General features: G+C 43.1%; 1 protein-coding gene across 1 annotated transcript; it reads right to left on the bottom strand.

Moving 5' to 3' along the window:
* Nucleotides 1-234: 234 nt before the first annotated feature.
* Nucleotides 235-15211, bottom strand: Rbm45 (RNA binding motif protein 45). The gene is given in 10 exon segments (NM_153306.1): nt 235-523; nt 3432-3632; nt 5183-5346; nt 5495-5579; nt 5738-5867; nt 7433-7618; nt 8433-8555; nt 10657-10783; nt 12197-12319; nt 14862-15211. Coding segments are annotated over 9 exon segments (1431 nt in total). The 5' UTR covers nt 15162-15211; the 3' UTR covers nt 235-523; nt 3432-3439.
* Nucleotides 15212-16373: the final 1162 nt, after the last annotated feature.

The raw sequence follows: 16373 nt of genomic DNA, 5'->3' as shown, positions 1-16373 counted from the left end.
TGCGGCTTCACTGACTCTGATACACAAGTGGCTGGATGGAAGAAACACCTGTATTTCATGTCTTACCAGAAAGAGACTGTCAATCACACTGTGTCACACAACTGACATGTTTCAGCTTTCACAGGTATTAAAAAGTGAAAATATGCATCTCAAAATCAAAGGAAGTTGCCACTTATTTAAAGTCTAAACACCTACTTTTTCACTCTTGTCTTTCATATAAATAAGTCGTGAGTTAGTTATACAAAGCAAACTTTATTTCTGCTATACATGACAACATATTTCTCTAAGGAAGCTTTATTTCTGCTATACACAGCAACATTTTGTTCTAGGAAACAACTACTATATTAATTTTACCATTAAGGTCAGATAAAAATACATGTCAGCGATCCCAGATAGGCAATGGTGTGTAGACTATCAGATATGTGAGGAAAAGAAAAAAAAAGCTGTCAACTGTCCACAGGGGTTCGTCCAGTCAGGTTTTCAGTCAGTCAGCTGAGGATTATGTCATTAGTTAGTCTTTGTTCTGTAGAAAGAACACAATACAAGGATGAGAGTCATCACCTGCAAGGGAATGGCTGATGTACTTAGTATCCCACTCTGTTGGGATTTCCTTAGCCTCTCTATGGCCAGTCTGACCTGGTTCATCATAAATGCCTCCGAGTACACAAGACCAGACTTACTTCGAGCGGATGCTGGCAGGTACTGCAGTTCTACAGGGAAAATCCTGTAAACTAACTTAAAAGCAGATGCTCTGAAATATGAAAATATTCCACTAATAGAAAGGGAGATACATTATAGACACAAGACTCATCTCAGAAGGGAACTCAACTACTTTCAGCTTCGACTTTTAGACCAGTTTTCTATCTCTTAGGTGTGGCTCATTTAGTCCCAGGCTCATTCCTCAGAGACAAAGGGCAACCAGCATCCAGGAGCTGTGTCCTATTAGAGATAAATGAACAGTGCACCAACCACAAAAACCCCTGCTGTCATGATTATGCTAACTGTGGGCGTCTATCATACTCTTCTGCTGAACTTTTAAAAAAGGTAATTCACTTATTGATACGGGGGTCTCACTACAGGGGTCTCACTATGTCTTCCAGGCTGGCCTTGAGCTCTGGAGTTTATATGACTCTCTTGCCTCAGTCTCTGAAGAACTGTAACTACAGGCTCAGGCCACCACACTTGGCCAACATAATTTTTTTTTTTGATTCTTTTTTTCGGAGCTGGGGACCGAACCCAGGGCCTTGCGCTTCCTAGGCAAGTGCTCTACCACTGAGCTAAATCCCCAACCCCAGCCAACATAATTATTTAATGCATGCCTAAAGGTAGAAAATCTCTCTATGCTATCCACAGTAAACAGAGGATGTGCAACAAAAACAAAAGCCATGGTGCGATTAGAAGACATCCACATTATAGTTATGTCTACCCTAATGATCTCTCACCATCGTCAAATAATTTGACTCCTTTTGATCTCTGCTCTGAATATGTATCAAAATTGAGTAATGATAAACGTTTGGTGGCTCGCCATGCTGAAAACTGTGTAGTCCTTTAACTGGGAAACCATGCATCACTATGAAGGTGAAGCTGCCCTACTTTAAAGTGTGGCTCTCAGGACCAGCTGGTGGGAGGGACTTCTGCACCATCTTTTTTCTGTCACCATTAAGCTGTTGCTTTCTCATCATTTGTATGAGGTGACATCTGAAAGGCTCCACTAAAGCCATAAATATAATGGTTTTAGTTCACATTTACAAAGCTTTTCTTTCATTTTATCAGGAATTCTGCTATCTCGATGACTCTCAAGGAACCCAGAAGAAACCCGGTCTCTGAAACCTGAAGAGAACTACACAGGTTATTTACGTGTTTGTGGTGGGCGTAGTCCACGTCTGCTCCTCTCTCATTCACACCCTCTCTTTATAGCTCTCCTTTCACATCCACATTAACCTCCCACCCGGTATTTCTGCTCCAGTCTCCCGGGTGCTGAGATTACAGGCCAATAATTCCCTTTAAAATGTAAATTATCATTAGAAAGGCTCAACCACAAGAGTACTTTGTATATCTTCCCATACTAGAAAGTCAGTATCATTGCCCTTTTAAAGGGCAAAGATTCCCTGAGCAAAAGCAATAATTGTCTCCTACATACTAAAATATTTAAACACAAGGATAACTGTGATTTTCACATTATACTTTCAAGGGCTATTTATTTAAACAGAATTAAATTATTAACATCTTATTAGTAAACAAGAAAGCTAATTCTCTTTCACTGGTAACGGAATATTTTTAGAGCTAAACTGCCAAACTGTTTAGTGTAAGGAGTATGAATTTCATCATTAAATAAGATATTTAAAAGCACTTTTAAAGCAGGATAATTTCTAGTGGGCCTAGTGGGCATTTCTCACCGCAAAATCCTTTTTATGAAGTAGGAATTAATGACTTGCTTTGCTCTACAAAAGAAGGGTCTTCAACAGTGAGGCCTACGGTGATTAATTCTGATAGTAACTTGTTCACAGCATGGGTCAGAGCTGGACGCATCTGACATGGAGCAGGGCTGGGAGGATGATGAGTGTAGGACCAGGAAACAAACTGTCTCTGAGACTCAGAATTCCTTAGAGGAAAGTGAGCTAAAGATGACGTCTCCTTGAAGTCATAGATATAACCCACCACAGAAAAAGAAGATTGAGCTTTGAAAACTAACCCATAGATAATAGAATTCATATGTTCTACCAGTATTCCTAAAGAAGGGGCTTAGCAAATGGTCAGAGTTCTTTAAAATACACCAATGCACATGAAAATATTTTCTAAACATATACTTTTAAAGTGCAAACTCAAGAGTTTGAATTTGGAAAGACACTAATATTTAGGTTTAAAAGGTTCAAATGTATATTTATATATAATTTCATACTGTTTTTCAGTATAAAGTAGTAAGACATCAAAAGATTTTGTTAAAGACATATTTTACTATGGTGTGTGTGTGTGCGTGTGTGTGTCTGTGGGTGGGTATACATGACTGAATATGTTCACAGTGTTCAGAAGAAAACACTGGATACCCCCAAAATTAGTTTCATTGCTACTTCATAACGATAATTTTGCTACTGTCATGAATCGTAATGTAGAGATGTGTCTTCTGATGGTCCTAGCCGACCCCAAAGGGTTGACCCAGAGGTTGAGAAACACTGCCCTACACTGTGCCAAAAACAGCATGACGTGGGTCCTCTGGAAGAGCAGCAAGCACCCTTAACTGCTAATCCATCTTTCCAGCCCTGAATTTAAACAATTTAAATAAATTAACAAAATATACTGCTTTTTAAATAGAGTTTTAAGCCAACATGGTTTTAGATAGCTTCTGAAGTCCCCAGAAGAAAAATCTCACAAGTGAAATACTTACAGATGTTCCTTTTGCTAGACTCCTTCGCTAGTGGGTAAGGAACACTTACCGTAAGACTCAGTAAGTTCTCTGCCTCTTTTTGGATTCTTCTCTTGGGGAATCTGCCAGCATAACCTTAAGTCTGACCCCATTTAGAATCTTCCCGTGCAGAGTTGTGATGGCGTCATTGGCGCTCATTCTATCAGCATACTTGACATAGCCCACATTTTTCCCAGACACAAGGTAGACCTCAATCAGGTTCCCAAAACGGCTGAAATGAAGTTAAAGAACATCTGCCTGTAAGTTCTGAACACGAGTCTTGACTCTTTCCCGATGCCTGCCTACGTCCAGCATTCAAATGCTGCTAGCGCTGGGCTGCAGCAAACAGCGCCTACTTCAGCAAACTTCTCTTGGCTCTCCCGGAGGCGGCCTTCCTCACCAACAGCATCTTTGTCCTTCCCTCACTCTAACGTTTTCTTCATGACTCTCCTTCCCAATGGCTGTCTCTTTCCAGTTCATCCCCAACTCCGTCTTTTTTCCTGAATAATCTCAACGGTTTTACCTTGCCTCCAAGGTAAAAATGAACTTGGCTTTCAGGACAGTCACTGGCTTCTCCAGCTTTGAATCCCCTACAATCTCACTGTCTACGTCCAAAAGATCTCTTTTCATATCCTTCCTGCCAGAAAAACAAAAACCCCTCAAACCTCCCAAACCCAAGCCACGCCCCCAACCTCCTCCCAAACCCAAGCCACGCCCCCAACCTCCTCCCAAACCCAAGCCACGCCCCCAACCTCCTCCTAAACCCAAGCCACGCCCCCAACCTCCTCCTCTGGGAAAACTAGGTTTACCCTGCAGGTCTCAGGACCCTTTTAGCTTAAGAGAAACCTTGGCATTTCTGTGAGGCCTACTACTGCTGCTCTGTATAATGAATGTCTTGTCAATGTGGTATTTAGGATGCTTTGTTTACAACACACTTGGCAGGCCAGCCCAGGGTCTGCCCAGCACAGAGGGGTGGTTCAAGAACAAAACCAAACCAAACCCAAACCTAAATGAATCAGTTACATAAAGGTCAACATATCTGTACCCCATGCCTGACATCGTGTGCGTTTCTTTTACATGCTTCCTATATGCTTAACTCATAGACAATCTTAGAAGGTAAAAGGCAAATATCTAGAAAAAAAAGCTAGGTAGATATAAAGTCATATTAAGATACAAAAATAGGTAAGACCGTTCTCTTGCCTTTACACTTATTATCCCCTGTAATTAAGTGATTTGCCCTCCATGACATAACCTTCAGGTTATGCGGGCAAAATGTAAGAAATTTAGTAAACTTGAATTATAACATGGAGGAAACGGAAATGAAAGAGCAGGTCTATGTAAATGAATCTTCTCCCAAGAGACAAGTGATTTTTACATTCTCTACTTCCCTGTATATCTTAAGTCTTTAAAAAAAAAAAAAAAAATCAGGGGGCTGGAGAGATGGCTCAGCAGTTAAGAGCACCCGACTGCTCTTTCAGAGGTCATGAGTTCAATTCCCAGCAACCACATGGTGGCTCACAACCATCTGTAAAGAGATCCGATGCCCTCTTCTGGTGTATCTGAAGACAGCTACAGTGTACTTATATATATAATAAATAAATAAATCTTTAAAAAAAAAATAAAAAAAAATAAAAAAAAATCAGGAAATTCTGTGTGTCGGTCAGGATATGTACCTGACAGAGAAGTCTTAGAACTCAGAACAGATCATCTCTCGGCAGCGAGGGCGTGAGAATGGTGCTTACTGGTTTAAACACACTGAGTGTACTTGCTCTGAGAACTTACCAGAATATATCCTCCAACACGTCTAACGGCAAAGGATGGGGATTAAACACAATAAACAGCCTTTCTTTCACAGGAGTTTCCGGTGGGGCTTTCTTTCTGCATGACGGAAGTACTACGTCTGTCTGGATTTGAGGCACTTGTGACCCAGCACTTCCTCCGAATTGCTGCCGAAGAGTCGGGTGCAACGGAAGAGAAAAGAAAGACGGTTCTGCAGGGCTCCGGGGCCAAGAGCCAAAGGTGTGCTACGGCACCCAGGGGGTCTTTTAGGATAGCGTCCTTCGGTGCAAACACCTCACAGTCTTACCCACTTACCAGAAACTGCTGGTGACTCGGGTTACTCCACACCGTTGACGCGAGCTGTGCCGCCACCATCTGTGTGGCCATTTTCCTGATGAGACTGGAAACGACAACCAACGATTTACAGGAAACTAGAAACGTTCAGCATCTTAACAGAAATCTGTTTGGGTGGCTGTCTGACCTGAGGTGAACTGATCCTCCGAGCCACAGTCACATGCACCCGCGGCTTGGCCTGGACCACCCTGGAATGGTACTTACTCAGCTGAATTACTTCCGTCATCCAGAAAGGAAACAGCTATCCGATTCCCGGGAGGGTACTGGAATCCATGCAGTTTGTATTGTGCATAAACAGCCGATGCCACGTTAAAATACTGAACCACGCCATGACCTAAAATAGAGAACACACATGTGAAAAAGGCAGCAGATGGCATCCCTAAGGCCTAAGCTGTCTGTCTATCTGTCTGTCTGTCTTCCCTTCTGCCCTTTTCTTTCCCTCCTTCCTTCTTTTTAAGTTTTTAAAGTTTATATTCATTGGCATTTTGCTTTCGTGCTATGTCAGTATGAAGGTGTCAGAAGCCCTGGAACCGGAGTTACAGACAGATGTCAGCTGCCACGTGGGTTCTGGGAATTGAACCTGGGTCCTCTGGAAGAGCAGCCAGTGCTCTTAACCAATGAGTCTTTTCCCCAGCCCCACTTCCAATGTATTTCAAAGGTGAAAAATACAGAACTTCCATTGTTCTCACACATTATTCTCAGTAAGTACAAATCAAAGAGAAGAGAGAACAAAGTTCTGTAACATGCATGTAACATTATTTGTAGGCAGTGAAATGGAAGTCATATCTTTTTCTTAGCAAAAACTTACTAGACTAGGGCACTGGCCTTTAGACTATCTCTGTCTCCCAATGAGTCCTGGGATTATAGGCACTCACCACTAGGTCCAGCTTAAATTTCCTTATAAAATATCGATATACATAAAACCCACTTCTTAATCCTTTGAAGTTAAGAGTTTTTCTTATTATACTGAACAGAAAGCAATGAGAACTTGTCCATGGAACAGACGCTATACTGAGGTAGTTGAAACCATGGAGGAAAAAGGTATGTAGCAAAAACAGAAATGTTGCCCGGTTCACATTCCTTTGAAGAGATTTCAGCTCTGGGGCTAGGTTTCAATTAATTAGGCAGTGCTGGAGGAAGGGAGAGATTATCCTGGAGCCCAGGAGCTGGTGACACAACCAAGAGGTTTTTATGACTTCTCTGTGACACAGCCCACGTCAGGAGAAACACAGTATCACCCTCTGTAAATCAAATGGACTGATGAGCTTTCACTGTCGGTCTGACAAAACCTAGAGCTGCCAGGAAGGGGGAGCCTCAGCTGAAGCTCGGCCTGGACCAGACTGCCTGCTGGCATTGCCAGTGAGGGAATGCCCTACTTGTAACTAACTCTCCCTGGTCCTGCCGCAAGTCGGAGGATGTAGAGAGACATGCAGAACACTTAGGATGCCAGAGAGGTAAAGAGACCTGGAAATGCAGTTCAAAAAGCAAAAACAGACCTAGCCTGAGGCATTTGTTTTACAATAGAAAAGAGAGAATTCTTTATTTTGTGAGAGTTAAAATATTTCTATGATGAATGACTTTTATAAAAAAGATACATTCTTGGGAGTTTGTTTACTAAGGTATTGTTGGATTTTAAACTATAAAATAGGGAAAAAGGAGGGGCCAGGAGAGGGTGATGGGCAGTAATGAGATTAAAATAAATGATATACCTAAATAAAAATGTCACTGTGAAAATAATCACCGTATAATAAACATATGTATGTTAACAAAGAGACTAAAAACAAACTAGAAAAAGTAAAATATAAACCTCCTGCAACACAAACAGCATAAAAATGTGTCCTGGATGAAAAGTGACTTAACAGAACACTATAAACGTAACAACAGCACACGTCAGTTTACCATAATTTGAGTAAGGGTCTCGGTGAACCTCACAGTACTCCAGCCCTGGGACGATGTCAAAAATGCTGAAGAGCTGCTCCTCTGTGAAGGGGACCCTCGATGCCACCGACAGGCGTTTGGAGATAGCTTCCTGGCCTCTGCTATCGTTCTTGTCAAAAGTTGAAAATTCAGATTGTTGTTCTCCAACTATATGTATATAATACACACATACACGCATAGTACACACATATAAGTAGATAATTACATTTCCACACACTAAAAATTATGTAGCCATTGTTGCACAAGGATATTTGAAAAGTCTAGACAGGGGATACCATATTTTGTGTTATTCTTTTAAAGATATATTTATCCTCCGAGAATTTCATGTACGCATAGGCTGCGTTCTGATCAAATCTACTCCCCTCCTTTGTAGTACTGCACTCTTCTACAACCACAGAGACTCGGTGATGGGGTGGCAGACAGCTTCACCCACTTCCTTCCTTGACTTCAGTGAAGAATTACCTCAGGAGTGTCTAGTCCAGCACCACGGGAGAGAGTTTAGTATTTAAATTGTAAAATATGGCAAGAGTCTTATCTGAAAAGTTCTGCCAGTGCCCCCGGGGACTCTAACCTGTCCCCCTTCCCAGCTTTTGCTTTTGCTCTCTCTCTGCAAACCAAGCTTTTCCAGTAGCACGGTGAAGGGATTCCCATATAAAATTTTCATATTTTTGGTTGACTGTGCAAAAAAGCAGAATTCACGCGCAAAATGTATAGTAATCGCATGTTAGTATTTAGATAATGTGCAGCTAGCCAGGGGGATCTACGCTGCAAATAATCAAACAAACAAGGGTTAGGAACTAAGGATCTTAGAACTGAGCTACTTCTCAGGAAAAAGCAACATATCGTATTTTCACTTGCTAGGTAACACTTTCAGGTTGCTGACAGAAGAATGGCTTGAAGTGAGCTCACATACAGCCATATGCTACATATGAACATAAAGGGGTAAAGGCAGTCCACTCACCGAAGGGAAACAGATTTCCTCTAGGCTCGTGCCCCAAAGTCTCCTGCCTCACGCTACTGTAATAATCTTGTTCTGGGGACTCCAACACTTTATTTTTAGGTTCAGCCAAGAGTGCTCTGAAACCTGAAAATGAGAATCCATGAATTTTTAAGCTTCACGGCAAGCTTCACATATTTGATTTTGTGGATCTGACCTAGTTTTAAAAATGTAACTGTACAACGCAGGATTTACGCGGTGGCTGTCCCCATCAGACTGACTTGTTTCGTGGTTAAAGGACAAAAAGTATATGAGAAAACAAACAAACAAAACAAAGCAAAAAACAACAACAAAAAAATCAAGAGCCCCAAGTAGAGATTGACATGGACAAGAAAGGTCAGCAGTGCGGTGCCAGCCTTCCAAAAGGTGGTGTCACCCATTTGCCTTGTTGGCTTAGCATCAAAACCCATTGGCCATCCTCATTTTTTTTTTTTTTTTTTTTTGGTTCTTTTTTTTGGGAGCTGGGGACCGAACCCAGGGCCTTGCACTTCCTAGGCAAGCACTCTATCACTGAGCTAAATCCCCAACCCCGGCCATCCTCATTTTTAACCTACTACAATGCTTCCTTTATATGTGCTTAGCATGCTACCCTGCATGCTAACTTCTCTGACTGTTTTTAAATTACATCTCCAGTTCAATACAACTCTGTAACCATTTTCCTTGTTCTAGATCAAGGGCTCTTACTTAGGGGTCTAAAGATCCATTTCAAAAAGTGGGAAGAGGATTATGGAGAGACAGTTAAGCTAGGCAAATGCTAGCCGTGCAAGCATGGAGATCTGTGCAGATCCCCACACCCACATAGAAAGCCAGGTGAGGCCATAAATGCCAGCAATTACAGTGTTGTCGAGATAGACAGGAGGCCAGGCTAGCCAACTGGTGAGCTCCAGGTTCATGAAGAAACCTTCCAAAACAAAGTGTGTAAACTAGGCTTCCACGTGCACTCTCTCCAAACCCCTACACAAGGTGGGAAGGTCCCACGAACCCTCTAAAACAAATGCTTACCCATCTTATGAGTACAGCGGTCTACTTCAAGGGTTCACAGTGTTCCTATTATTACAGTTGCAGATATAGTAAGCCAGTAGGTTTGAGTTCACTCCTCTGTGTGGAGGAGCTATGACTTTATGGGATTTGGAGGTGAGGGAAAACAAGATGTACTTTTTGTTTTCAGTCTAAAAATACTCTTCTACTGCTTATCTTCTAGCTCTTCGATACTCAATACAGATATAGAAATTTAGGTGCCAGTGCTACCAGGTACTGCATTTATATTTCCCCCTTAGTATACTGAGGGTCACACTGTAGGAAGCCAATTAGGACTGACGGAGAAGTTTGAAGAAAATCATGGTGTGGACAGTGGGAAATTCTGATCAACAGCAACTCTTTCCTGTATAGATAGATTTTTATAACAGTCTAAAGCCCAATAATTTAGTACACCTCTTTATTTCCTGAAGTCAGCTTTATATACAGCATCAAAATGTCCAATAATTAGTGACTATGCCTTCAAATCATTTACCCGTGACAGCAAATCTCACCCACTCCATCCGATTTGCATGTTTGTTAGTATATTAAATCCTTGTTAGGGCTTAGGTCAGGCAGGAACAAAGAGAAAGGGTAAGACTTGTTGGGCATGGTGGCGTCCACCTATAAAGACACCTAGGAGGCCAAGCCAGGAGAATGACAAGTTAAAGTCCAGTCTGGCCTACACAGCAAGACTCTGTGTACAAAACATTTTTTAAAGCCCCAACCCTATGCAAACAGTAAACCAGGAGTGTCGTGTGCTTACCATCGAGTACTCAGTTGGTCATATTTCTCAAGATGGCATCAGTGCGTGACTGATTCATCAGTGCAAAATGTTTTATACCCGCTACACTAGTTAATATAGCGTGGCAAGAATCTACTAGAAGGCTGTTATTTATAATAATGAGAATTTCTTTTCAAAGGTCTTCTAGCAAGGTTGAAAACAAAACAAAACAAAATACATTTTGGGGCTGGAAGGATGGTCCAGTGGTTACCAACACTCGTGGCTCTTACAGAGGACCTGGGTTCTATTCCCAATATCCACACCCATCTGCAACTCCAGTTCCCGTGGCTCTGACGTCCTCCTCTGGCACAGCGCCCAGATGGCACACAGACGTACAGGTAGGCACAACCACCGTACACACAAAATAAAGCTTTAGAAGCCCATTCTTACTTCTATCACAGTTTTCTATTGCCTGGGCAGCTTGTGATGGTTTTAAGTACCGCACGTAGCCCAAGCCTTTACTTTCTCCAGTGACTTTATTCTTAATAACGCTGCAGTACTCGATGTCTCCATACACCTGCGAGAGCCAAAAGAGACGCTTAGGAGACTCACATTGATAATGGGAAAGATAGCTCAAAACTTACATTTATACTTATTGGTGTCTCGTGCTTGCAAACAGCGGAATCCTTCAAGGCGACACACACACTCTGTACAGCCGAATTGGTGGACACTGAAGCTGAGCCTACAGCAGTCAAATGCCTCACCTAAGCCACAGAGAAACTAAGCTGAGGGAGAAAAACTCGTCTGCACCAGCTCATCCAATGGACGGGTGTGAGGGCTCTGGGACTGGGATTCTGAGATTCAGCCCCTAGCTCAGCCACTCAGTAACCAGGTGGTTTATTCTCTCCTCTGTGCCAGCATCTTCAGCACCACTGACCTCATTGGACGGCTAAAGGTTAAACGGACTAACCTGGGGTTAAAAGCTTACAAGCCCGGGATATACCAGATACTCGGCAGTGTCAACTGATGATGTTTAAGTGTCTCTAACAGTATCGGGAATGACTGGGTGCTCTTCTGAGGATCCGCTCAAGCCATGACATAATGGTACTCAGAAGATTAGTATTTGTGAGAAACATGCAGTGATGCTTAGTGTTGGAAGACACGTGGGCTTATGAACTCACGGTAAGCCACTCAGTATGTATTTTATAAAATTCTCTTGCAAAAAGTTAATTATCTAGATTAAGATGTTTTATTGTTCTTGGAAAAAGATAGGTAAACACTTTCTTACTGCTGGAGGCAGTGTGCAGTATAAATGTTTGGACTCTGTTATTTCTGAAGGTCAACTGGAGAAGGACAAAAGACACATGAACATGTTTTCCTGCTAGCTTTTTCCCTTGCTTGGCACCCACGTCCAACTCACTGTGTTAAAAGGTTAAACAGAAGAGAATACCACTAAGAAAATAACTAAAAAAAAAAAAACAGTTAAAACCTTGTTGGGTGACTGCTGAGAAAGCCCACAGATAGTCGCTGCCTATGAAGGCCCAAAGATTTAAAGTTATTTTCAAAAGTTGTTTCCTCCGATTAGCAGCTCAGGGCTGTAAAGTTTTCCCTTAACTGTGACCCACGTAGAAGCCCAATCTTAGGACAAAACCACTTCAAGGAATAACCTGGAGGTGAGCGAGTGTGATGCCACGATCAGTGTCAGCCAACACGGCTAACGCGCTCAGGCCTGTGGCTCTCTCTGTGGAGCTGTGGAGAGGCAAGACAAGTGAGAGCCAACCACTTTGGAATTTTGAGAGCAGGCTCTGGCGGAAGAGAGGGTTTACGTTTTGGTGCCATCACCTACTAGTTGTGTAATCTTAATGAGAACACTCTGGGTTTGCACTTCGTTTGCTCAATCTGTATCTTCTGAGGAGAACTCTCACTACAGCTGTCCAGTTGTTCGTGGCTGTACAAGGCTGAGGGCGGAGCGATGATGACACACATGTACCTTGAACTTCTCCCGCAGGTCTTCCTCCGTGTAGGACTTTGGTATCATGACAAAGATCCTCGTGAGCTCTTCGTCTTCGACATCCCTGTGACTCCCTGATGATCGGGACTGGGCAATGAAAACCTAAGAAACAGAGAAAGCCTTCAGAATAACATGAAGTGCTTTCCTATGCCTTAAGCACGTCTCTTTAGAATACAGGTACGCAGCTCAGACTGAAATGCGATGGGTCAGGGTCTTATGAATCTCTTCTCAATAGTAATCTTCATTGCAGTGATTTGATTTTTTTTTTTTTAAATAATGCTGATCTTCACACTGTCTTTTCCAAATACATTTCAACTTTTGCATTTTTTGTTTTGAGACAGGGTCTCACTATATAACCCTGGCTACAGCTTAACTCTGTCTGTAGGCCAGGCAGACCTTAAGTTCAAAGAGAGCCACCTGCCTCTGTCTCCCACATACTTACCTTTGTATTTCTGACCACCAAGGGCAGGTCGCTAAAAGAATGGGAACTCTGTATTTAGACAGTGTTGACTAAAGGTCGGTTATATTCCTGATACAAAAATGTTACATGTCTTCCCTGTTTAATTGCTTTGTTGGTAACAACACCCCAGATGGAGTTTGCAGCTCCACCGGAGAGTGCGGAGAGTGCGAGTGCGCTCCTAGCACTTAGGAAACCATGAGTCTGATCCTCAGAGCCCCCAATTCCCACCCACCCCAAAATGTCTCATGTATTCTGAGGGTCTATTACTGACTGCACAAACATGCCAGATTGCTATAGGTTCATCTTTATGAAATTATCAGTTACTACTCTATAAGGTTCCTAATCATTGATATGAGCTTTTTAAAAAGTTCTACCACACGGCACCTTTATCTTTAAAGCATTTCTCTTGTAAACATCACTTAGTTGCATTTTTTGGTTTTTTTTTTTTTTTTAATAGTACCTTCTTTTGTGGGGAACACAGTCTTCCCTTGTAGACTAGGCTGGCTTTGAATTCGAGATCTGCTTGGCTGAGCTTTTTGTGTGCAGGGAGTATAGACATGTGCAACTATGCATGGCTATAATCTCTTCCCCGAGGTATTTAGTTCATTCATATTTAATGTAAATATCCACACAATTGGGTTTAAGTCTAGGCTTTCTAACTGCTTTCAAACAGTATTTTTTTAGAAAAGGATAGCATAATGACACTCATCCATCTCTGTGAATATCAAGGACTTTTATATGTGGATGGAAAACAACTAGGGTTCTATTTTTCTAGTATTGGCAGTTTAATTTTATTGAAACCTTATCAGGGAAGGGAATCTAATCTGACTCTAATCTGCATTGTAGTACAATGCTTGTTTTACAGTTTGTCTTGTTTTTTGTTTTTCCAGAGGATGTTAAAATCTGTGACTAAGGCTTGTCTGTACAGTTATAACCATATCAATAGGTAATGCCACCTTTGATAATGTGAAAGGATATCAACCACCTTATTCACAAGGACCCATGAGGGAACGTGTGTGTGTGTGTGTGTGTGTGTGTGTGCGCGCGCTTTAAGGAGGTCAGTGTACCACTGAAGTGTGAGAAACCATGGACAATGGAGGCAGAAACTCAAAACACATCAAATATAAAAACAATGACACTGTAAACTTTTGTGGAAGGGAACACTGGATTCAGGGGATGGAAAACTTACATTTGCTCAGAACACAGCTTGTCAGAGACCCAACTTATAAGATAGAATTAGAGACATATCCCTAGGTAGTTTATTTTAGTCATTTCTTCAGTAAAACCCATCATATGTCAAGTGCTACTAAAGGTATTAGAAGAAATGGCCAACTTCAAGCTAATCTAGTCAATACACTCATAATGAAGTATTTGAAGAAACCAAAGAAAAGGAAATTACTAGAGAAAAAAGGGACCTCGAGTAAAATGAAATCAGGGGTACCATCAGATCACAAATTTCTAAATTTTTGAGCCTAAAGCATTTATGAACTTTTCTGATTAATGTCTGTATCTATATAGGGCATATGAATCACCTAGTGCACACCCTTTTCTCAGAAAGTTTAACCCCTTTCCTGACAAACTGCATCCCAGGTGCTGCAGAGAGGCAAGAGAAGCTCCAACCCACACTTCCATGAACACGTGTAAATGGTATTCTTATAAAACCAAAAACTACCCCACCCCGCACCCTCTTCTAGGTTTGTCCCTTTCCAGTACAGCATAGCTTGTCATAAACTAAATTATCTAGTCGTGAAGGTAATCAGTGTCCGAGAGAGGAAGCTCAGAAAAGTTTTCGTAATAGACAGTTAGAGGGGGACAGTAGGTCGACTGGGTTATGATGGCAGACTCGGCTACGCTATCATTGGCTTTGGCTACCCAATCTGTTCCCAGGGTAAGAGGATCCTTTGGCCAGAGGCCTGGGATCTGCTCTTCCAAGCCATCCCCGACGTACTCACGGTGCGTGCAGAGTTCAACTCATTTCCTACCGGTTGCGCAGCTTCCCCAGTGCAGCAAAGGGGCGAGAGAGACCCCAACCCATTCCGCCGTCGCCGTCGCCGTCGCTCTCGAAGGGACCCTCAACCCTGGGCACCTCTACTCCAGACACCCCAACCCGGGCACCCATATCTCAGACATCCCAAGCTGTGCATCTCTACCTCACACACTATCCCAGGCACCCAAGTCCCACACCTTGATGGGCTTGGTGTCGTTGGGACCAAGGCACTGTCCGTGCATCTCCTCCATAGCCCGGCAGGCCTGTGAGCTGCGTGCGAACTTGACGAAGGCGATGCCCTTGGACTCCTTAGTGTGCTTGTCGCGCACTACCCAGATGTCCTGGATGTCTCCGAAGGGCGAGAAGTGCTCCCTCAGCACCGATTCCGATGTGTACTTGCTGATCACTAGGAAGATGCGGCTGTTGGGCGGCTCATCCAGACTGTCTACTCCGGGGCGGAAGCCTCCGCTGCCTCCGGAGCTGCCGGCGTCGTCCATGGTGCCCCGCGCGGGAGCCAGGCGCAGCCCCCCGCAGGCTCTGTCCACCCGGCAGCTCCCGAGCCCGCTGCCACCGGTCCGCAGCTCCGCTTCCGGAAGAGCCAGGAGCGGGAAGTCAGGTGCGTCCCCAGTGAGGTCTGCGGGCTTCCGGGAGCGTTCTGCAGCGCCCCCTGGCGCCACGGTGGACTCTGGGCAATCTCAAATCTCTAGTCCCACAGAAACCAAGAATGGGTTTATGTAAAGCACGTTGCCCTGTGGCTAAAAAGACCCACCTGCCTGATGTTTAGAACCTTTCCAAAGCTGGCTTCTGGCTTCTTTTAAGCCAAAAAATGTGTTGTTACAAAAAGATTACTCATCACCCTTTAAAAGATAGTGTACTTTAGGTCAGATGTAGTTACTCATGCCTGTAATCAGATTGCTACATTTGAGACCTCATGGGCTACATAGTACATTTGAGTTCAGCCAAAGCACCAAACCAAAAATATGCAAAAAATAGACAGACTTTACTCATAAGGGTCCATAGTGACAGGTACAAAGAACCACTGAGTTGGGGTCTTGCTGTAAGGGAGAGAAACAGGACTTGGTTTCAAGTGAGATAAATGGAGTGAAGGATCCTAGCGGCTTTTGCCAGCCTTAAGCCAAACACATGAGGTCAAGACTAGGCCAAGGACCAGCTTCCCGCCTCGGGTCAAGGCTAAGCCAAGTTTCATTCTCCACCCACAGTTCTTGGGAGGAGCAGGAAGATTCTTGAAAAAAACCCACAGAATGTACTGACGGTCACTTGACCCTCTGGTCCCAGATAGAGTTCGAATGCATGTCATATGTTTGCTAGTCAATAGATTCAAAGATCAATACACTTAGCCAATAAGTTTAAACTGTAACCTTGCCGATGTAACCTGTACCCCTAAAAAAGTATAAAAACTGATTGTTATAGCCATTTCGGGTTGCATTCTAGTCACTTGCCAGGAGGGACTGATTGAAGGTTGATTCTGACGCGCTAGAAAGTAAACTTCTTGTGTTTACATCAAACTCTGTTCTTGGGTCTCACTTGGGGGGTCTGCTGGTAGTTAGGACTCACCTCAAGCCTTACAGGAGGAGAGTATGAATTAATAGAAGAACAAATACTGAAGATCAGGGGTAAGAGAGACTCTCGACAGATCTGCCTCCCAGAACTTATGCTGTAGACAGGCCAGAGTGATAAGATATTAACAA

The sequence above is a fragment of the Rattus norvegicus genome, chromosome 3 (genome assembly GCF_036323735.1).
Source record: "Rattus norvegicus strain BN/NHsdMcwi chromosome 3, GRCr8, whole genome shotgun sequence".
Classification (NCBI taxonomy): Eukaryota; Metazoa; Chordata; class Mammalia; order Rodentia; family Muridae; genus Rattus; species Rattus norvegicus.
The sequence above is the reverse complement of the archived record's forward strand: the minus strand, read 5'-3'. Positions and strand labels throughout refer to the sequence as shown.